Raw genomic sequence first — 21477 nt, forward strand, 5'->3', positions numbered from 1 at the left:
GTGGAAGTAGAAGGTATCATCGCACAAAACGCCTCTCCGCGATTGTGGCCTCCATGGGCATTGTAGATCTTTGCCAGGGGAACTCAATGCGACGTAGCCATCAACCTGTCTATCTGAGGTACCCTGCCACTATGGTTGCACTCACGAACTTGCCGCCAAAATGCCTAGCGGCCTTTGTCGACAGGCCCCAGGTGCTTCACGCTGGCTCGGCTGGGAGGCGCAACGCCGTGCCACGAAAAGTGTACGAAATCATGGTTCCTGCAGCCTGACCTGGGCCGGCAATCGCCATCAGCATCGAATCCACGGACGTCTGCTCCGAGCCTTGGGAGCTGCCGCTTTCCTCAGCCGGGCGCCGTGGCTCGGCGCCGCCGCCCGAGCTACACATCAGGGCAATCAAAGATAAACTAGGGGTCTGCAGCACTTGCGGGCTCGGTGTGGACGATAGCCAGCTGGCCCCGTAACAAGCAAGCAGACGGAGATGACGACGGCCGGAATCTCATCTCAAGCGAGAGCCGAGGCAAGGGATGTAGAAAAAGAAACGATACGCTGATCAAGAGACAGGCGCAGCAACGAGCCACGGCCGCCGTTCATTGGAAAGTGGATGTCATGGCTCATATCAACTTTCGGCCTAGGGGAGCTGGCAGCCGTGTCTCTGATACGAGCCCGAGAGTGTTATGGGAAGGCCGCAATTGCGCATTCATGCCCTGCGTCCATTATACAGGGAGCCGGTGATCCGAGGCAAGGCAGCCCGGGCGGCAGGGGAATCAAGGCCGCAAATCTCGGTACTTCGCAAGTACATGGTCCAACCAAGCCGATACAACAGATCCGATCTACGATGGCGAGCTGATATGAAAAGGCAGAGTGGCTTTCGAACGCGAATTGACGCTTGCTGTCCACTGAGCAGACGGGAGGCGGACGGGCCAGAACGATCAGGCGGAGATGCCGCCGAGCGACCCAAAAAGCCTACCGCCACGATTCAACGTTTTGCCCTAGCGGCCGGCAAGTGACCTGAGGGAGGCACTGTGCAGATAGACGCGCTCGGCGGACGGTGGCTATTGCTGCACCTCGTGTCGTTTGCCCCGTCGAGACGAAACATCGACAGCTGAGGTGCTGCATGGAGGTTAGGTTAGTCCGCCAAGCCCCAAAGGACGCATGGATGGATGATGTCCGTCATGCGGAGGGGTCTGCCCCGTGTTGCATTGTTGCCGGGCCAGCCAGGCCCCTCGCCTCTGCATGAACAAGGCCATCCCAAGATGCTCGTGTCCATCCAATCCGGGCGCTGGCGGCTTGTTTTCTCAGGGCCGCCATGCCGCGTTGGTTGGGGGCATGGGGGCGTGCCTGGCAGGGGGAGGCGGCCGGACAGGCCGACCAGGGCCGCAAGCAAATCAGACGCTCCGGCTGGGTTGCACCGCCTGGCGCAGCTGCCAGGGGCCAGGCCCCCTCAGGGGGTTGCAATGAGCCGCTTGTCCAGCAACGGACGGCCGGGGAGGTTGCGGCGCCCCGAGAGTGTTGGCGACTGTCCTTGCGGGTGAACTAATCGGGCACGTCAGTTCGCCGTAGTGGCAGTGAACGTTCTCCAAGTCCGTCAGCCAATGCCGCATTCGAGGGAGCAGCCGCCCAGGGCGCCCGCCCCTGGTGGTACGGTCACGATCCATGGATTTCCTGGAAACAGAGTTGGTAGCCGCGCAACGGGTCGTGCGATGTCTCCGGGCTCCCGTGGTACCTGCTAACGTACGGAGCTTGGAGTCTTGTGCGTTTGAACCCAAGCATGGCCGTTGGGGACCGTCTCATCTGGCGCTCTCTGAGCGGCAGTCCTTCGTGGTCACCGCGTTCGCCGTCTTCATGCTGAGGCGTGCGCGTTATTACGTATGTGCCTCCCTCCTGGTGCTCACAGCCGCCTGAAAGGACTTGTATGATGTCTGATCGAGCCAGAGGAGCGATACGAAGCACCGTGGAGACCCATGGGCGGCGCCCCAGCCAGGACTGGATCCCGCAGCTGGCAGGACGGCGCCTGGCGCGCAGGAGATGAGCCCCTACGCAAGTGCCCCATACTCGTACGCGACATGTACTTGTACGAGTACACGCTCCGCCCCATCGGCGCTACTGCCTCGCATCCATGCATGCAGCGCCGAGCAGGTACAGTGCAGGGCCCCTGGGTGTACCTTCGTACCTCCACGAACCTTGTCGCCGCTGTGCCGCTTGCGCGTCGTGGCAATTGGAGGGCGGCGCAAAGCAGACTGTAAACTGGAATGATGAGACGAAAAATTGGCTTGTTCCGAAGCGCTGTATGCCGTGCGCAGTATCCTCATCCTCATCCTCATACAGCCGGGCGTCAACGTTTTTGCACACGAGCCAACCCGGGGTGCGACCACAAACGTGCAAGTGGTACACGTACCTCGCCAGCCCCAGCTGCTAGCGCGAGGTACCTCGCCCCCCCGTGCGACGTGCTCCGTACCCATACAACTGCACAGTAGCGCAGCCCAGTGGCCCCTCCTCTCCCTCCCTCCCGCACGCCCACTCTCACATCTCACGCTCGCCGCTCTCACTGGCCGCCGGCGCGGCCTGCCTGGGCCCTGTCTCGCCTTCCTCCCTCCCCAGGCTTTAATCCTCCTCCATCCACACACTTCCCTCTTCCCGTTTTCCCCATCCCCAAGCCCTCCCGCCTCAGCGCGCTTGACGCCGACCCTCTTGGTGCAATTCCAGCTGCACATCTCGACTCGAGTTTGCGCCGCTGGTTTTCACCGTCCGCTCCTTTGTGACTATATCAATTTTGCCTTTGGCCTGCCCTTTGGTTCAGCGCAGCATTTGCATTTCCTCCGAGGTGCGTCTTCCACCGTGCTGCGCGCTCCCGCGTTGCCTCGTGTCCCCTGCGCCCTCGCCGGCCCGCAGCAACGCTGGATGCTCGGCCAAACCTTTGCTTCTTTGCTCGCCCGTCCTTCGCAGTGCTCTCTGCTCGCTTCAGATGCTTACCTGCGCTCAGTTCTTGTCCGGGGCCGAAAACTCGCAGATCTAGTTTCACTTCAACTTCGTCGTTCACGCTCCTTAACCCCTTGTATATTCTTCGAACGCCCGAGATCAGACGCCAACCGAGTCGAGTCGCCATCCACGACACGCTTCAGTCTTTGCTCAATCCTATGATTCAACTAGCCTCCTAGTCGTGCATCGCTTCTGATTGCCGCTGCGCGGCTAGAGGAAAGATGACAACTGCGCAAGGTCCCGCCTCGGCCATGATGGATGCCTCGCCGCGTGTCTATGGCTTGGAGGATGGCCCGCGGCGGTCGACAGACCTCCACACGTCTCCCAACACGCCATTCAAGGACGCTATAACTCATGACGACGCCCCTCCCCCGAATCCACCGTTCGTCTTTCCCGCCCGAATGCCCTCGCCCTCCCAGGTGCCGACAACCAACACTCGAGCAAGCGGACGACGACCGATGTCCGCCATCGAGCCCCAGAAAGTCCCGTCCGACTCGCCCCCAAGAAGCAACGAAAGACAGCGCAGGAGTGTTGCCCTGCCCGCGTTCAGTTTCAATCCCGGAGCATCCTTGCCGCCAGATCCCGAGTCATTTACACTCCTCAGCCCTCCAGTGACTCCGAATTCTTCTAGGCCGCTGGCGTCCCCCTCGCGACCCGTCGGGCATGGACATCGGAGGGGTGGTAGTGAATTTGTGGGCGGCAGTATTCGAGATGGGAACTCTATCGCCGTCATGAGTACCAGTCCGACTAGGTCGGAAAGCGGATTCGCGTCTCCTGGGCTCGCACCACCGCCCCGGCGTGGACACCGTCGTGGCGTCTCCGGCGCCATCTCGACCAACGACCTGCCCATTCTTGCGCCATTGCCAGATTTTGCGATGCCCAGGAGTGGAAGCGCTCCCAACAGTCCGACTGCCTTCGACCCAAGGGAGGGCGTTCCGATTCCGTTCCACGACCAACCGCCCAAATTGCCAGAACCAGCGGAAGCATTGGAAAACATGCGCCCCGCCACTGTCGACCAAGGCCCATCCATGCCACTGACGCCCGTCACCCCAGCGTCCGACGTCGAAAGTAGCGGCCACAGGCAAGCGAGGCCTGGTAGAAACCGTGTGGGGTTCTCCGACAAGCTTGAGTATATACCTAGGCCGTTGTCGCTGGTATCCAACGAGACATCCAGCACTGCTACGGCACGTCCAGGGCACTCAGTCTCCGGCAGCATATCCTCGATCGTGTCAGCCGTGTCTCCCACAGATCGCGACCACCCAGTGCCCTTATCTAGGAGCCCTACACGCGACTTGGCTGACTCAAGACCGAGCACAGCGGGTGCTATCTTGGAGCGCACGGCAGACCTTCACATTAGCGGTAGGCCGAATAGCTCTCCTAAGCGGCGCAACTCCACTCCCACGCTTCTCAACCTTGCCGACGCCCAGGCCCAGATTGAGGGACCTCATCCAGCGACCATGGCCAAGACTCCTAAGCGTTGGTCTTTCTTTGGCCTCGAGTCTCCCTTCGTGCACGCCACGGGCCCAACAAAGCGCCGTCCATCAAGTTCTAGCTCTTCAGATTCTGTGTCGAGGGCCGTCTCTGGGGCCTCGTCTTCGGACCATGAGGAGTCTGACTGCACGGAGACGGGCAGAGATGCCGCGGTCGTCTCCAAGCCCACCAAGAAGAAGAGCAAGAAGAAGAGGGTCAAGGGTTGGGCCGGCTCGATCTTGCCACTCAAACCCAAGGCGCATAAAAAACGGACCAAGATGAGTGATGTACGGCCTCCTACCCCTCCTGCATCGGTTGGTCCCTTCGAGGACGAGGATGAGGAGGTTGAGAATATGCAAATCCCCGACCCCGAGCTGCCCGCTCCCCAGGTGACAGTCACGGAATCTCCCGATGTCACCAAGCCTGCGTCTGTGGCCCAGCGGCCCATGTCTCGGGATGATGCGTCGCATCCTATGATTGATCTCGACGCTGCCCTGGGACCATTCAACACGCCTCTGCCACACAACCCAGAGTGGGAGGCTGCTCAACGCGCCGCGGGCAACACGGGCAAAAGGCGACTGCACAGCGCTCAGGGCATGAAGGGCTTCAGTGGCCCAGGCATGCACTACCACCGCCGGGCGGAGTCTGCCCCTGATCTGCCGCCATTCGAGTCGGCTCGCTCCGGCATCAATCGCTTTGGCAGCAATTCGACCATGGCCGATGTTTTCGAAGAGGACGAAGAGGACGACGACTCGGCCATCGCAGACAGGCAGCAAAGGGCCTTCGGAACAGTTGCCGCGGCAGACTCCACTGACTCGGACTCGGACGACGGCGACGCGACGCCACCTGCTACTGTGCCGTCTACTCAATGCGGGAGCATCGTCCCGGACACTCCTTCATCCAGTGACGTGGCGCTCGGAACCAGGCAAGCTACTCCCGGCGGCAACGATATCGAGCAGGCTGCTGCCCACTCGGTCCGCACCGAGTGCTCCAAGATCTCTCTGCAGGACGACGTGATCACGGAAGAGCCACCTTCTATCATTTATCGAAGTCTCAACTCGATGCAGGGCGGCGCAGACTCCATTGCCTCGTCACCCAGGAGACTGTCCGGCACGAAGGATCTCGCACCTGTGGAGGTCGGCACATCGTACCAAGGTGGTGCGGCGAACATGCCCATCAGTCCGTACTCGGCGAGCCATGCGTCGTCGTCTCACCCCTCGCCTCGGTCGCCGATGTCCATGGACGCTCAGCGCATCTCGACCGCGCCGTCGTCGGTCACAGACGAGAACAGCTTCCAATCGCTGCTCATGGGAGAACCAGGTCCAGAGGTTCGGATCTCAATGGATTACGATATCCCGTCCCTGACATCCAGCAATTCGACAATGACAAGGGACAGCGTCTTTTCTCCAAATCCACGACTGTCCCAGCCGAGTCTTCGCGAGCAGCGGCCCGTTTCCGTGTCATCGGCGGCGTTTGGACGCAGGCGCTCTAGCCTCGTCAGCTTGAGCCGGCTCATCAGCAGCTCCCACGGCGAGAGAAGCAAATTGTCCATGGAAGTCACGCTAGACAACGAGTCGGACAGCAAGCCATCCCGATCCAAGAGCAGCAAGACAAAGCAACGACTCGGGCGAATGATGCAATTTTGGAAGCCCAACAAGGACGGCGCCCCGTCATGAAGGACAGGAACAGCACACCAAGCTGGGATTGCTCGCTCCTCATGGTTTCCATGGACGCTATTTGAATGTATACCTTGGCGTTTGCGATGGTTCGGGATGGCGCAAATGTGTCGTGTCTTGCCAGCTGGTCCGGGGCGGCAGTTGTTGCTCAGCCGGCATTCTGCAAGACTAGTCGAGATGCCACGGGCCGCCAGGGGATGCCTGTGGGTGTTCGGGGTTTGACGACGGTACGAATATTGTTATTTAGCATGATCACACAGCACGTTTCTTCAGCTCTTGGCCGAGATTGTTGCGCCAGGGTGGCGCACTTCTCTCGAGACGAGAGCTGCTTCAACCTCATATATTCTTAGGACTCGTGTGCATCTATGGCATCATCGTCCAGTGATCTGCGATTTTTCGAAGGGCAGGCTACATGGCAGGGGGGGAGGTTGCAGAGTGGATAGCATAATGAACATGATTATTGAACGTTGCCTTGGTTCGTCTTGATTGTGCTTCAGGCGGTTTCCGAGGTACAGCGATATTTTCGCAGATGGTCTACGGATCTCGTTGTCCCAGAGCGGGGACGTGTGTCAAGTATTCACTGGCCCCGAGAGCCCTGCGATGATGTGGGTGAAGCAATTGCACATTTCTTTCTGGCTCGACATGACGCAGCTTTGTCTTCTGGTCGTACGTCCCCTGTCTTTTGGTGGCCTCAACGAACTGCTGTGCCCGACTTGACGTCTTCGGATAGCACCAGAACGACGACATTTGGCCCCAGTGAGAGACAGCTAAGCAGACATGACCCTCAATGGCAGTGCTTGTGTGAGCCGAACGGAGGTTTCTCTGGACGTCTCCGGTGCGACCTTGTCTTCCTCGCTATGCCATGTTGTGGCCGACTTTGTCCAAGGCGAAGCCCAAGTCGCACGGATGTAGGGTAGCGAACCACTGTGTTACTGCCTGGTAGTTACAGGGAAGCGACACGAGGAACCCGCTCATGGCCATCGATTCAAATGCATGGCGGTTGTACTTCGTACGAAGTCAAGGCAACAATGCCGAATATACGTGAAATCCAGAGAACAGAGTACACCGGCTTCTGTGGATGGGCTGGTCCTGCGAAATGGCGCTGGCGTTGGATGGTGCCACAGGGCCGAGCCGCGACCGCTGGACGGAGAGCGTGTTTTTCGACATATCTTTGCCCTCGCGTGGGCGAAGCTGGCCAATCGGTCGCCTGCGATCGCAGCCATGTGCACATGCCTGGAAGTTGCAATGCGAATGCACCCGCCTTGATGCGGGTGAGGAAGACCTGGCCCATCAGCCGGTACGACATGCATCCAGAACCCCCGTCAGCAGGGACGCATCAAAGCGGAGCCCAGAGCGGCCACCCAGCCTCTTCTCCCCCCTGAAGGCGCGATCTTCGCCCGCAGGAGCCCTGGAACAACGTTGGAGGGCTCTCCCCCGCCATCGATACGGTCCCCTAAATCCCTGCAGCAGTGGCACCAACTACCTTGCGAAGCTGGCCGGTCGCCCCAGCCACTCGAATTTACGGTGAGGTGAGGTTCCATTGAAACGGAGGGGCCGCTGATGCCGCTGCAGCACGCGCAATGCGAACTGTTAGCCCTGCACTTTCTGTCTGACCTGCAGGACGTTGGAGTCTGTGGCCTGGACCAGCTTACCCCGTCGACCCTCACTGCCCACGCCAACGGTTTCTCCAGCTATTGCTCAACGAGGAAGAGACGTCTGCAAGAGGGCGAGCACACAGGCGGTGGCCTTGTGAGGATATCTATCACTCTTCGACTTCGTACCTGCTCTTCCTCCAGTTCCCAGGACTTGAGTAGCATCAAGAGCGCACGGGGGGCGCAACGACCGCGGCGGGCCCTGCTCCGATCGATCAGCCTTCGACCTCACCACTGGACAACACAACGATCCGTGCGAATAATTGCTTGAAGGGACGCGATGGGCCTCCTTGATCCCTTTACAGACGGCCTTTCGGTTGGTCCTGGCGGCTTCTCCCGCCCGGCCTCTCATCGCCGCCAGTCCTCCCGCTCTCGACACAAGAAGCGCCGCTCGCGCAGCCGCTCGCGCTCGAGCTCCCGCCACCGCGGCGCAACGTCCATCGCTGGATCCTTCTTCGGCGGCCTCGGCGACAGTCATTACAACAAACACAATGCCTCGCGCGGGTCCTTCTTCGGGCTGGGCGACAGCCACTACAGCAAGCACAATGCTTCGCGAGGCTCCTTCTTTGGGCTTGGCAACTCGAGCCGCTCAAGTTTCTTCGGGCTGGGAGGTGCGTACATCACGCGGCGCGCATGGCCTCCTGTAGAGAGACGCCGATGGACTGGTGGTCGCTGACTGACTCGTCGCAGGTCGTTCGTCGTACTATAAGCGCTCCCCCCGACAGGGCTTCATGCAGCGGGCCTACAAGCGACTGAAGCGCCTGATCCGTGATCTCATACACTACGCCAAGCGCCATCCCTGGAAGGTCTTCTTCCTCGTCATAATGCCCCTCGTCACGGGCGGCGCCCTGACCGCCCTGCTCGCTCGCTTCGGGCTGCGCATGCCGCCATCCCTCGAGCGCATGCTCGGCGTGGCCTCGCGCGCCGCCTCTGGTGACGGCTTCGGCCTCGTCAGCGACGCCGTCCGCATGGCTGGCGACTTTGGCTCCGGCGGCGCGCGGGTCGAGCGCGGCCGCGACGGTGGCCTGCAGTGGGAGCGGAGGTCCGTCTACGGACCCGGCCGCCGCGACGACGGCTGGGGAGACAGCATTAAGGGTGTGGCCAAAATGTTCATGTAGATACGGTCACGCAGGAGGTGCGCCGCCATGATCCAGCAGCGGTCGTTCGCAGAGCAGAGTCTGGACTTGTGAAAGTGCCGTTCTTCTGGCACGAATCCTATGGAATGCGCATCGTGTCTCAGTGCGAATTGCTTCCTACATACATTGAGTCCACCGCTGATGACTTTGAATACACGAAGAGAACATGACAGGACACGCAAAGAGCCAGGTGGGGCAGGAAAGCCTTCGGGGCCGCGATATGAGAGTGAGAGGGCGGGAAGATGAGCGTTTGGTGGAGGATGAGGATGCATGCTGAGAAACCCGGGCCTCCGAAGTAGCACTAGCCGTGGCCGGCACCTGCTCGCGGGTGGATGCGGCTACCAACCGCTAAAGATCGCAAATAGTCAATCAAGGTAGAAGTCAGTTCAATTAGACAATCGACACGGCTAGCCGACTCACACGGTCACGTTTTGTATAGGAGATTAACGCGTTGGCCATGCCAGGACGGGCTCGATTAGATCGGCCCCGCAATGGGCCATGATTCAACATGCCAAATGGTCCTTTTACACCAGTCATTCAGCTCCATCGGTGCGCCCTCACTCAAATTCTGAGGGTGCGAGGATACATCACGTGGCAAGCCGTCTCTGACACAGCACAACAGGGAAATAACTGTCCTAATAACCGTCCGAGTTTCTGCATGTCCGAGGCATAGGATGGGAGTGCGGCAACGAAAGGAGCTTGGCCATGTCCGAGGGTGCCGGTGGTGTGCCTACTCATCAGGGCGCTCGGACGAGTCGCCGTCTAATGTGGCTATTTATGGTATCTCAAAGACATACAGATTCACAGAACGTAACTAACCACCGGTCCTACTTTGGCCTAGCCAAGAAGACCATGCGTTGCAGAAGGGAAAGCTCAGCCCGCAGAACATTCATTCTAGGCACCAGCCGCAAGCCAATGAATTTGTTGATTACTGCGACTACGAGAAAAGGGTATCGACGTACAGACGAACAACCAATGGCTGATTGACCGAGGATCGAAGCGAGGGGCAGCAGCTTCTTGACCTGCCTGAATAAAGCCGCCTTCCGTCTGACTATTCAACACAAACCCTAATACATTGGCCTGGCGCGTCATACAACTCAACAGTGAGCCGCTTTCTCTGTGACCATGTGAATTGCCACGTTGACCGTCTTAGCTGAGCTGATTTATGCCAGTCATTCCAGAAACTGGTCTTAAACTCGGAGCATCTTTATGGTTCGATTCTAACAGATGAGATTGACCGATATCAATTATTACCAAGCAGCCCAAACAGAGGCCAAATTCCTGGGTTGCGAGGTAGCGCTTTCTAAGTATGGTTACGTATGATTGGGCTGCCTCGGGAATAGGGGCTCGTGTCCTTCCAGAAAGTAGCCCTCACCACTATAGGCGTACAAATGTACCCAGGGCATAAAGGGAGGGCCTGAGTAGAAAGCTCTGCAAGCGGTTGTACGGACTTGGAGCTTCAACGCACATCGCACGAATTTTGCACCCGATATTAGCTAGACAAAGGGTAGGAGTACTCTAGCGTGGGTATGCGACAGCCCGCCTCAAACCGTACGCAGGAGAAAGCCTCAGAATCAACTTCCATTCTTCATAGTCTACTGCAATGACGCCTCTATTACACATCCCCTCAACATCAACACGACAAACTCCTTTCCTCCATAATGCTTTTTGTATCGCTTTTGTCAACTTGCTTTGCCACACCTCATGCACTGCACACCCTAACGTGGCCTACCGCTTCTTGCCCTTGCGCTTGTTGGCCTTGCCGCCGGCCTGGGCGCCAGTGGTCTTCACCTTGCTGAGAGAGTCGGTGCTCTTGTCAAGCATCTCAAAGTCCTCGCCAGCAGAGTCAGTGGTGGGCGTGTGCTGAGGCGTGTCCGAGTCGTCGTTGAAGTCTTGGGCGTCAAGATCTCCGTCCTTCTTGGCTACAAAGCGACCGACAGTCTTGTTGAAGAACCAGACGGGGACGCGGACGACAGCTGTGTCCTTAAAGGTCGGCTGCAGAAGTTCATCGGGCTACCGAAAAGTAAGCACAAGACTCCGCGTGTGTGACATTTGCATGGGTGAAGACTTACATCAAGAAGGTACTCGTTGACGTTGCCTTCTTCGTCCGCTTCCTCGAGAAAGACGTCGCCTAGGGAGTCGACCACAAGAACTTTTCCATTCTCCGCGACGACCCTCTTCCTCGCACCGGTGGGGGCGGGACCTGCCGAAGCTTCGGGCGAGACAATCTGGGCCTTGCGGCTCGTCTTCTTGGAGCGACCGCGGCCGTCTTCCTTCTTGGACTCCTTCTCTTGCATGCGCCGCTGCTTCCTGTTCATCGGCATGGGAGGGCCCTCGTCGTCGGAGTCGGACGGGGGCGCCGGCGCGGGTGCGGGCGCAGGCGCAGCGCCCACACCGGGGATGCCCATGTTGTTACCCCACGCCGTGTCCCTCGCGAACTTGACGTAGCGTTGGACAAACTCCTTCTGCCGCTTCCAGCTCATATACAAGACGAGGTAGTGGATGGCGCCGCCGCCGAGGATGAACAAGCCCAGCATGACGGTGCCCAGGCCGGGCCGGTAGCGGTTGTAGTAGTAGTCGGTGCCCTTCCAGAGCGGGAAGCCGTTGGCGAGGAAATGGTCGTACCGCTGGCGGGACGGGCCGCGCAGGATGTTGGCGATCAGGGACAGGCGGGCCTGGCGCTCGGAAGCCTGTTTGACGGCGGTCCTGATCTCGGCCGTGGTTGGCGGCTTCGCGACGTGCACGCCGCCCGACTTGGCCTTCTTGGAGGCGGCTTTGGCGCGGTCCGACTTGAGCTGCTGCTTCACCTTGTCCGGGTGCAGCGACCTCGTCTTCTTGCGGTATGCCTTGTTGATGTCATCCTGCGACGCGCTCGGGAGGATGCCCAGGATGTCGTAAAACGTAGCCCCGGGGTTCGACTCGTGCGCCGCGATCTCGTCGCGGATGCGGAAGATCTCGCGGTCTGCGCGTTCCAGCGCCGGTCAGTCTACAGTACAGCGTGTGCGTGAGAGACAATGACGGCAGCTGCACGTACCTTCCTTGTCCCAAGCCGCGGTCAGCGGACTGAGGAGGGACAATATCCCTATCGAGAGGTAGGCGATCTTCATGTCGGTGTGGTTGAGTGCACCGCTTGGGCGCAATTGAGTCGGGTGATGCTTGGGGGTGGTGAAGCCGAGCAAGTTTTGCCCAGGGTGCGCACCAGCAGCACCTGTACTGTAGGTGACCTTGCGGAACGGCCAAGTGGCGGGAAGGGTCCCTGGCTGGAGCCGCTGCTTGAGCCATGGCCCTCCCGGCACATGAGCGGGCTGGCCCCCACCGCAGGTCGGTGGCCCTTTTTTAAAGGTGTGGAGGCTTGCTTCTCTCGACTCATGAGGCGACCCGGCAGGACTTGAAATGTGCGACACGCACTGGCTCCCCGCGGCTGGCCTGACGCTCGCATTCTGGGGCGGCCACAGGGAGGCGAACATTGTACAAGTAGGCACGTCGTCATACGTGTGTGTGTGAATGCTGCAATGTCTGTCATGACGACGTGACACAGATCGTCGAAACTCCACCAAGGACATACAACTCGCCGTGGACGGACGAGTTCCAGACACATGTTCGTGCAGGGCCGACTATAGCTGTATTACTTTGTTACGCACGAGCGAGGGTGTTCCAATTGACCAAGCTCGATGCGCGGAATAGCAATATGACATGAACGCGCGAAGAATCGAATGCCCCCAAAATGATGGCATGCACATTATTCCCACTTGTCAATGAATAGTGAATAGCTCTCGTGGTGCTCGGAGACGGAAGCGTCATCTACAGTCAATGCAGTAGCATGAGCGGGCGTGGTGCAGGCAGGGACATGGAGTCGCCTCCTGAAGTCTGCATGCCCCGATACGAGAGCAAATACCACGGTGCTTCCAAACGGACAAGAAATCGAATTAAGAAAGGGGACGACCATAAGTCGCGAAATTTTTATGTGCTGGGAGGAGAATTCTTTACCTGATTACATTTGGCGTCGGGCAATCCAGGAGGTTCCTGACCTGTGGACGCCACGATCGCGTAGGAAGCCCAGATCTGCTCCAGCCGTCTCCTTACAGTGTAGGCCGCTAAAGGATGTTTCCCCCCGCTGACGATGCAGAGGAGACGTGATATAATTATCTGCTTTATCTGACTTAAAACCGTCGAGACATCAACGGTCAATCGTCAAGAGAACAGAAGCCAGGGGCATCCTCACGGCAAAATGCCTTATGAACCGAGATCATGAGTATCCTTGACTTTGATAGACATTCAGTAAGAGCAAATAGTCGTACCTGCATCGGACAGTCGTTTCGTCAATGGGCTGTGAATATGCCACGAGCTCCCCGCTCAGTCAGGGGACACCTCATGTCCAGGGGCGTACACAAGCCATGCCCTTGAGCATGGATTCAACTAACACTTCCAAAACAGGACAAGCCGATGATTCTCCTACCCCGACAGATGCATAATTTGTGTCTCACTGGCCACCCTGGCGCCCGTGACTGACCCACCAACGGTGGCGCCCTGCCGTGTTACAAGGGTATAAAAGTTAGAATAAGCCACCCCAAATCAACAGGAATCAAAGCAATTTGGCGCAGTGGAAGCGCGCCGGGCTCATAACCCGGAGGTCGTACGATCGAAACGTACAATTGCTATCTTTTTTGGACTTTTTTTGCCCAACTTCTCGCCCGTCTTTCACTTTCTCTATGAACAACATCAGCAACCAATACAACCGCAACGACACAATAGCAAGGATAGAGTTTATGGCCTCTTTCAAGGCTTCATATGACGGTTCTTATCCTGTAATGTCATGGGGTAATTATGGGTGGGGGCTGAGTTCCAGACGAAACTCAAGATCAGGACAATATACGGATGGCGGCCAACCCTTGAGTAATGTAATTCCCCTGACCAAATAGCATGGCTTCGCATTAATCAGAGAGAACTGCACAAAACAGAAGACGTGTATTTCACTCGCTTTATGGCCAGCACCAAAAATTGAGCTATTGAGTGTTTTCGCTAGCAATACATTGGTGTTGATGCAAGACAAGAACGACGAGGCTTCCACGAATACGAAGTGATGTATCCAGAACTTGGCAAATCAGTACGGCGAAGACATTAGAGCGGAAACAATGCGTCCCTTCTCGACTCGTCTCTCGTTGGGTGCCTGTGCCTCCAAGACATGCCCCTGGCGGGGGACACCGGGGGAGGCAGAATGGATGCCTCGCAAGGGCAACCAGGCGAGGCACCTTCAATAGCGAAGCTGTACCCTGGACGCCCCCCGCCGAATACTGTTAAAATGGGCTCCCTGGCTCACTTTCGGATGCGATATGCAAGTATCTCGGTGAGGGTGATGGCATGCGTGGCCTTGAGAATTGCACTGTCAACGCCCTTACCCTTTGCAGCGGGCAGGAATGCATCGCCTCCCTCCACCCGAAGCTGGGTAACAAGCTTCCGCCCCGGAGTTTCGGAGCCGCTCTTTCTCGATCAATGCCTTGGAACCGTGGCCTGCCGTATTCAACTCAAATGAGCAATGAGCGATAGCAGACCTCACCGTCTCCATATGCAGACTTTGGAGCTGGAGAACACTGGCAGGAGAGGGCGCTTTCCCTCGTCTTTTGACAGTATATGCCTTAGATCAGATAATTTCATTTAACGTTGACCACCTACGCCTCTGTGAGGACAAGGCGACCTCGTCGGAAGGCCATCAATCGAGTCGTCCACAATCAACACACCGGAAACGGGGAAAGATGTGTCACGAGGCAGCGCAAACCACGATGAACATGGTAACGAGTGGTTTTCAAGACCGCCAGAGCGGGCCGACTATTTGGTTCTCCCACCTTGGCGTTGACGGTTTTTGGCGTAGGGCGCATCCAAATTTCCTCGACTTAACCCATCGGGTTCAACGCGCCGGAAATGGCCGCCTGAAGATTGGACGTATGTCCCATCCACCGGCGGAAGACCACAGAAGCCGCAACAGTGGGATTCCAGTGCATTGGCCATGCGCCTTGATGTCGCAGTAGATCTCACAACCCACCAACCACGTGTTAATGACTTTATCGTGAGGGACTACTCTCGCATTTCGATTCTCCCCCCCGCGCTAGATCAACAACAAATATACAGGATGATTCGCCATCAATGATCGGCGAGAATTCTTTGTGTGACACATAAGCGCCTCAATCATGGTCTTCCTCCGTCGTGCCCGGACACCCTTCCATACCCTCGTCAGGGTACGCCATCTTGCACCAGAAGCAATAGTTGTGATTCTTCCGGAGATACACGACGACGCTGCGCAATTGCTCGTCAGTATCGAGATTGATGAATTCTTCCAGTTCCTCGTCGGTGTCGTCCAAGTCCTCCTCTTCAACATACTCTTCGAGCTTTCTGCCGAGGGCGGTGAGATCGTCGTCGTCTTCGTCACCGTTGAGATCGCGGTCGAAGCGGGAGGTGAGCATGGCGCGCTCACGCTGGATGCGGGCGCGCTTTTCGCGGTCCTCGCTTTGCAGCCTCCGGATGTACGATCTGTACTCCTTGGGAAGTGTTTTGAGGCGCCGTTTTGATATGCGAAGCTCCGGCCGTCTCTCGTCTTCGGATTCCTCGCTGGCGATGTCTATACCATCGAGGGTTGCTGCAACTCGTTGGGCCGCCGTAATCTGCCTTTCCAGCTTCTCGACCAGACGTTCCCTGCTCATTCGTTCTCTGTACGCGGCTGGGTCAATGTCGTCAACCAGCTTGGCCGCTTTAGCCGCCGGCTGTCCCTCGCCGGACTCCTCGGCGCGCCTCCTCTTCTCGGCATCGAGACCGATGCCGCCACGGTTATCCTTCACGGTCACGCTGATGGGTTCCGTGATGCCCGAGGGCTTGCCTTGTCCAGACTGTTTGCCCAGTCCTCCACCAGTAAATCCCATCCTGGCCATCATGGCGAGTCCCTTGCTCTGCTGCGTGCGCGGCGCATCAAATAAAGACGTGGACAAGGCCTTTTCACGCGCTTGCTCGGCTTCCTTTGCGAGCTGCGCTTTTGACTTCATGAAGCCGCGTTCTCGGGCCTCGCGCTTGAGTCGTGCCGCGCGTTGCAAGGAAGTCTCCTTCTGGATAGGATCCTGGATGACCATGGTCATGTAGTCGTCTTCTTCGTCATCGGCGCCAGGGGATGGGCCATTTGCATTCTTCTCCCGCCTGGACGCCATCGCGCCAGGCCCTCGTTGGGTCCTTAACTGAGAGCTGTATCCTTTGTGTAGTCGGGTCGTTATTCTTCTAGCCGTTGTGACAAACCAGCTTCAGGCTAGGCTCGTCAAGGGCAAAAGTATCTAAAACACAAGATGGGAAATGAGAAGAGTGGGAGACAATGTTGATGTCAGTCGTATGTTGTTGATGGGTAGACGGGGGACTGAGCGAGAGCATTTCGCGGCGCGCAAGTTGCGCTGGGCAAGTGCTGCCGGGCAAGAGCGGGTAGTGGCAGACGCCAGGCCCACTTTTCGCTAGAGCTCAACCAGGCTGGGCATGTTTGCTCTAACCGTCTAACGTACATGACCAAACTTTAGGCCTCATAAGAGCGCGGGATGAAAGCGATGCCACAATTTTTTTTTTTTGAGAATGCCACTGTAGCCTGTTCTACAGGTCGCCGTGAGAACGCATTGCGCAGATTGTCAATTGCGCGGCTTATAGGCAAATACGGCCAATCTCTGACCACCCATCACGGACAAGTTACGGCGTCTGCAAAGGCACAATACGTTTCGCTGGAAAATGCGATCATGATTGAATGATATGGCCTGTCTACCTGTTCCTCGCTCTCTTCCGGGCTGACCTCTCCCGTTCGTACGCGTTCGACTCGCGGCCCTCTTCGCTCTGAATCTCCGCGACGAGGCGCTTGTATTTTTTCTCGTAGGCCTCGTCCTTGGCCTTCTTGATGCGCAGCTTCTCCCGCGCCATGAAATTGGCATCCTTTCTCAATTCTCTCATAGCACCCTTGCGCTCCCGCTTGTGTTCCGCCTTGAGCTTGGCCAGGTCGGCGCGCTCGCGGTCTGGGTCGTAGTGCTTGTCTGGGTCGAATGTCTCCTCGAACTTGGGAATATATGTCTTGATGGCGAGGGGGCGATGGCGATGCAGCTCCAAGGGGCGGCGTGAGATCTGCGCAAGCCGCAACATGCGGGCTACCTTGGCTCCCAGTTTCTCGGCGCGGTCAAAGAGCGCGGCAGGCAAGTGCGCACGGGTAGGCTGCCCGTGCAGCAGTTTAAGCACGGAAGCAACCTGGTTGAATGTTTCCGGGAAAGCGTCTTTGCCTGTCCACAGATCTGCACTCGCGTCGAGAATTTGCAGAGTCGTATCGAGGATGGCAACTTTGAGAGAGGCAGCTGCTTTCCCTTTCACCTCGAATGCGAGGCAATCTGCAAACGATAGCTTCCTCGGCGACACTGCGGTGGCGTTCTGAATCCGGGCGCCGGCTGGGGGTTCGTGCTGAGGAAAGTTGCCTAGCTGCTTTGAGGATGCCGTGGGTGCGAGAGCGCAAATGGTGTTCAAACAAGAGTTGACTAGTTCGGGAACGTATCGTTTCGAAAGGTGCTGGTACTGTAAGGCGATGATCGACAGATACGTTGCGACAGCATAGTCGGCCAAGTTTTGAGGAACTTGTTGCCCAAGCGCCCGTCCAATAGTCAGCATCGCGGGTGTAACTACTTGATGGAAGTGATCCGAGGTGGGGAAAATGGTTCCAACGGCTGTGAGGAGGATGAGATCCGACGGCTCAAGGGCCAACGGCCGCTCGCTGCCAATCATCGTGATGCGTTCCCTGAACTTCTGCGCAATTTCGAGCGGAAACATCTTTGAGAGGGAGTGGATATGTCGCACAACGCTTTCCAGCACTGAAAACGACGGGGAGGAATCGCCGCTCCACTCTGAGGAGATAAAGTCAACCAGGGCCAGAGAGAAGTTGGCGAGCCGCTCCTTGTTCTTGCTGTCGAGCTTGGGATGATAAAGTGCTCGTATGCGCTGAACGATGGTGGGGATAGTTTGGCTGGGGAATGGCTTCGTGATAGCCATAAATTCCTCGCAGGTCTGAGGGCACGGAAACGTGTACGGCAAACCATGCTCGTCGGGCTTTTGCAGTGCCGAAGTCTTTGCAGCAGACTCGGCTTTGAAGACGGGGTTTCGCGCCTCTTCCTCGTTGAGTAAGCCCGCGGTGAAATCGTCTTCTTCATCGTCCTCGCCTGGCCCTTCGTCTCCAGATCCTGCCTCAGAATCCGACTCGTCGTCGCTGTCCAGAAGCTCGAGCTCAGAGCCGCTTGCAACTAGGTCGTCGTCGATAATGAAATCGTCCTCATCGTCGAATCCGAGCTCGGTGGCTGTGGGTCGAGTCCTGATGCCGCTGCCAAGGCCAAAGTCGTCATCTTCGGATGCATTGTCATCCTCATCGGCAACCTTCTTGTCGTCGCCGCTGTCTTCGCTGTCAGAAACTTCCTCGCCTCTCATCCGTTTCTGTCGCTTCTCCTCGAGCTCTCGGAGCCTTTGCGATTCCGCTTCCAACCTTTCCTCCTCTGTCTTGGTGCGCTCGGTGGGCTGGGCCCTCTTGTCCTGTGCCAGCTGCTTCACTTGGAGGTCGTAGTTCTTCTCAAATGCGTCCCTGTCCTCGCCAGCAATGGTAGAGGCGAGCGCGTTTGCTGCACCACGCGCTTCAGGATGCTTAGAGCTCGATGTCAGCAGCATTTGGATGTCTCGGAGGTCTTTATCGAGCTCGGCCCGCAGTTCCTCGTCGTCCTCTTTGGCCGCTTGCCTCTCGTACTTGTGCATTTTCGACTTGGCAATAATTTCCTCCATCACTTCTTTCTTCGTCTTCTTCCGTTCCGGTTGCTCGTCCTCGTCCTCGTTCGCCTCGCTGCCCATGGCGCGTATGCGCTTGAGGCGCTGCCTCTCCCGCACGGAGCCATCGCTGTCGTAGCCTTCCAAGTCATCCTCTTGAAAGTCGTCGACAGGTTCTTCATCGTCAAAAGTCAGAGCCTTGCCCCCGTGAGTGAGGCCACCATCTAGCGGCTCATCGTCTTCCAAGTCGAACATGGAACTTCTCTTGTGGCTCCTCTGCTTTTCTCGTGCGAAACGTTCCAGCATCTTATCCTCGGGTGCCATGGTCGGGTCGTTCTCGCCAAATCGACGGTCCAGAATGCCGCCGACTTTGTTGCGGCGCTGCATGTCGACTAGGAGAGTTTCGCGACGCTGAAGTAACGGGGACATTAGAAATAGATGCCACGGGGAAAGGAACTAGGAAGCTTACTCGTTCCTCACCAGCCGCCCTGGCTTGTCCTGGGCGACCCCTGATGCCCTTTGCCGCATCCCCGGTAAGTGTCTTGTTCGACGTGACCTCAAATTTCGGGCCCTTCGCATGCTTGAGGTCAAAAGGGTTGAACTGGTCGCGAATGCCTTCGAGGACCACTCCCCTTTGCAACCTCTTCTCATTGCGGGCGCGGCCGTCCTGTGCGAGCTTGCGCTTCTGCTTCTTGGATTGCTGTGGCCCAGTAATGCCCTGCTCCCTGAGCGACGCCTTGAGGCGCTTCAGCTGGGACCCGGCCATTTTGGGCTTCTGTCGGTTCTCGAACTGGGTGATGTTGCGACAAAGCCCAGTCCTCTGGAAATTTTTTGAATTGAGCTGCTATCGATAGCGACAGCACAGATTGACGGAGCACCCCCACCCTGCGGCGCGCCAAGCTCTCAGCCATGCCCTTTTCGGCTCGATCTTTTGGCGGTGACTGGCGGCAAATCAGCCGACCCACTCACTCCAGGGAAGCAGCGACCTCCAGGCCCCGAGACTCATACGTCCCTGGGACGACATCTTTCAAGTTGCACCATTATGGGATATTCACCTCCAAGCTCATTCCAACATGGGCTTGGCTAGCAGACTATTGTCCATGGCCCGTGATGAGCGGGTCATCTTAGTTGCTATCGGCTGCGCCACGTTTGGACTCGTGAGCACGATGGTCACAGCACTAACGCTCATCCGGGACGACAACGAGATGCCCCCCTCAGAACCAAAGACGCAATACATAACACAGGAAACAGAGGACGCGCTGAAGGACGGAACTCTCGAAATGCTGCTGAACCACCCCAACTACTCGATCAGAGAAGTCGCCACCAAGATTCTCTGCGATCGGGCCATCAACGACCCCGACACGACGGACTATCTGTTGTATGGAATCACAAGGCCAGATTATGGCGAGCGCATGCGGTGCCTAAGAGCGCTTGCTCTGCTCACTGGGCAGACATTGGGTGAGATACCACCTCAGCATCCTTCGTCTCCATGACATCGGCACTAACCGACACAGGGCTCGATGGGTTGGCGAAAATGAACAACGAAAAGGCCTATCGGGCCCTCGTGCGATCGCTTGAGCTCAGCCTCGAGGACAGCGAGCCGCCTGACCTCAGCAACGCCCACTGGGACGAATACTATCTCCGTGACATGGCAGAGCGGTTTTGTCTCATGTTCAGCCTCGAGCTGATCAACAAGTACGGCGCAACCATGCTCGTCAAAGCCCAGTTTGTCGAGAGGTGGCTCGCGAAGCAGGATTGGGGCGAGGGCCCCCAAGAGCGGCGTCGTAGGTTCAAAGATTACATGGACCTGAAAAGCAACAGGGTAGTCGAAATCGTCAACCGTATCAAGCATCTCAAGCGCGGCCTGCGTGCCTTGGAAAAGGCTGGTTTGATGGACAAGGATAGCTCGAGGCGGCGCATCCGGGAGTTGCCGGATCTCATCATGGAGATTGAGGAAGAGATTGTGGCGGAGCAGCCTGCAGAACAGCAATCTCGACGGACACGCGAGCATTCCGCCGAGGAGCGAAGGTTACGACGACAACACAGGGAAGCCATGGTCCTCAATGATGGCACGAGACCGCTGGGACGAGGAGACATAATTGAGCGGGACCATGGGTCGCCGACTTAGTACAGCAAGGACACCGGAATATGTAACCTCGCGAATCATTTAGCAGCCAGCGTTGTTTCTGGCCGAGAATCCATATCTTGACTCTCCATGATAAGGCCAAGTCGATCGGCCCGCCATCTCGTCTTCCAAAGCCTGCCCTCAGGGGTGCCCCCGGGAGACAAATTCGAATGAAAAAGGAGATGACATCGCTGCGTGAACAAAGGACGGTAAGAGAGAACGGAGAGCTTTGGTGGGGGGGAACCTGTAACATGAGACACGCGGAGTGCTTCGTGTTCCGTTAGATGACACCTTGACTTCCAAATGCCACTCCACACTTGTGGATGGCTTGACGCCGTGTGGCAGACTGCCTTCAGATCGGCATGCGAAAAAGGGCCTGCAGTATGGACACGCAATGGAAAGTTGTGGAAGCAGAGTTTGACAGACGGGTGCCCGTGCTGTTGCAAGGCCGGTGACACGACAGTGGCTGGCGGTGCACGTTCGCCGGGAGAGTTCATGTGGCATTTGCACCCCTGCTCCGAGGTGCCCGGCAGTGATGTGAGGCTCGGGGTTGACGAGGGCGAGGCACGGCAGAACCTGGATGCCGTGTCTCGCTTCGGTCCGACGAGCGAGGGTATCAGGCATCCAGGGAGGACCCTGGAGCCTGTCCT

At 57.6% G+C, this 21477-nt stretch overlaps 6 protein-coding genes and 1 non-coding gene across 7 annotated transcripts; 4 read left to right on the plus strand and 3 right to left on the minus strand.

The window, feature by feature from the left end:
* Window positions 1–4433: 4433 nt before the first annotated feature.
* PLICBS_002704 (uncharacterized protein) lies at window positions 4434–6122 on the plus strand (the record flags this gene model as incomplete). The annotated part of the gene is made up of 1 exon (XM_018322405.2): window positions 4434–6122. One exon carries the CDS (start codon window positions 4434–4436, stop codon window positions 6120–6122), a length of 1689 nt encoding a protein of 562 aa, XP_018179885.2.
* Window positions 6123–8054: 1932 nt separating this feature from the next.
* On the plus strand, window positions 8055–8892 carry PLICBS_002705 (uncharacterized protein; the record flags this gene model as incomplete). Its single annotated transcript, XM_018322406.2, has 2 exons — window positions 8055–8385; window positions 8465–8892. The coding sequence occupies 2 exons, from the start codon at window positions 8055–8057 to the stop codon at window positions 8890–8892; spliced, it is 759 nt and encodes a 252-aa protein (XP_018179886.1).
* A 1746-nt stretch (window positions 8893–10638) lies between these two features.
* Window positions 10639–12017, minus strand: PLICBS_002706 (uncharacterized protein; the record flags this gene model as incomplete). Its single annotated transcript, XM_018322407.2, has 3 exons — window positions 10639–10923; window positions 10983–11872; window positions 11945–12017. The coding sequence occupies 3 exons, from the start codon at window positions 12015–12017 to the stop codon at window positions 10639–10641; spliced, it is 1248 nt and encodes a 415-aa protein (XP_018179887.2).
* A 1479-nt stretch (window positions 12018–13496) lies between these two features.
* On the plus strand, window positions 13497–13568 carry PLICBS_002707. The gene has a single exon. It is a non-coding gene; the product is annotated as a tRNA-Met (tRNA).
* Window positions 13569–15086: 1518 nt separating this feature from the next.
* On the minus strand, window positions 15087–16097 carry PLICBS_002708 (uncharacterized protein; the record flags this gene model as incomplete). The annotated part of the gene is made up of 1 exon (XM_018322409.2): window positions 15087–16097. The coding sequence occupies one exon, from the start codon at window positions 16095–16097 to the stop codon at window positions 15087–15089; it is 1011 nt and encodes a 336-aa protein (XP_018179889.2).
* Window positions 16098–16683: 586 nt separating this feature from the next.
* On the minus strand, window positions 16684–19468 carry PLICBS_002709 (nucleolar complex protein 14; the record flags this gene model as incomplete). The annotated part of the gene is made up of 2 exons (XM_018322410.2): window positions 16684–19113; window positions 19172–19468. 2 exons carry the CDS (start codon window positions 19466–19468, stop codon window positions 16684–16686), a joined length of 2727 nt encoding a protein of 908 aa, XP_018179890.1.
* Window positions 19469–19775: 307 nt separating this feature from the next.
* On the plus strand, window positions 19776–20830 carry PLICBS_002710 (uncharacterized protein; the record flags this gene model as incomplete). The annotated part of the gene is made up of 2 exons (XM_018322411.1): window positions 19776–20160; window positions 20217–20830. 2 exons carry the CDS (start codon window positions 19776–19778, stop codon window positions 20828–20830), a joined length of 999 nt encoding a protein of 332 aa, XP_018179891.1.
* Window positions 20831–21477: the final 647 nt, after the last annotated feature.

Source organism: Purpureocillium lilacinum (genome assembly GCF_023168085.1).
Source record: "Purpureocillium lilacinum CBS 284.36 DNA, scaffold_2, whole genome shotgun sequence".
Lineage (NCBI taxonomy): Eukaryota > Fungi > Ascomycota > Sordariomycetes > Hypocreales > Ophiocordycipitaceae > Purpureocillium > Purpureocillium lilacinum.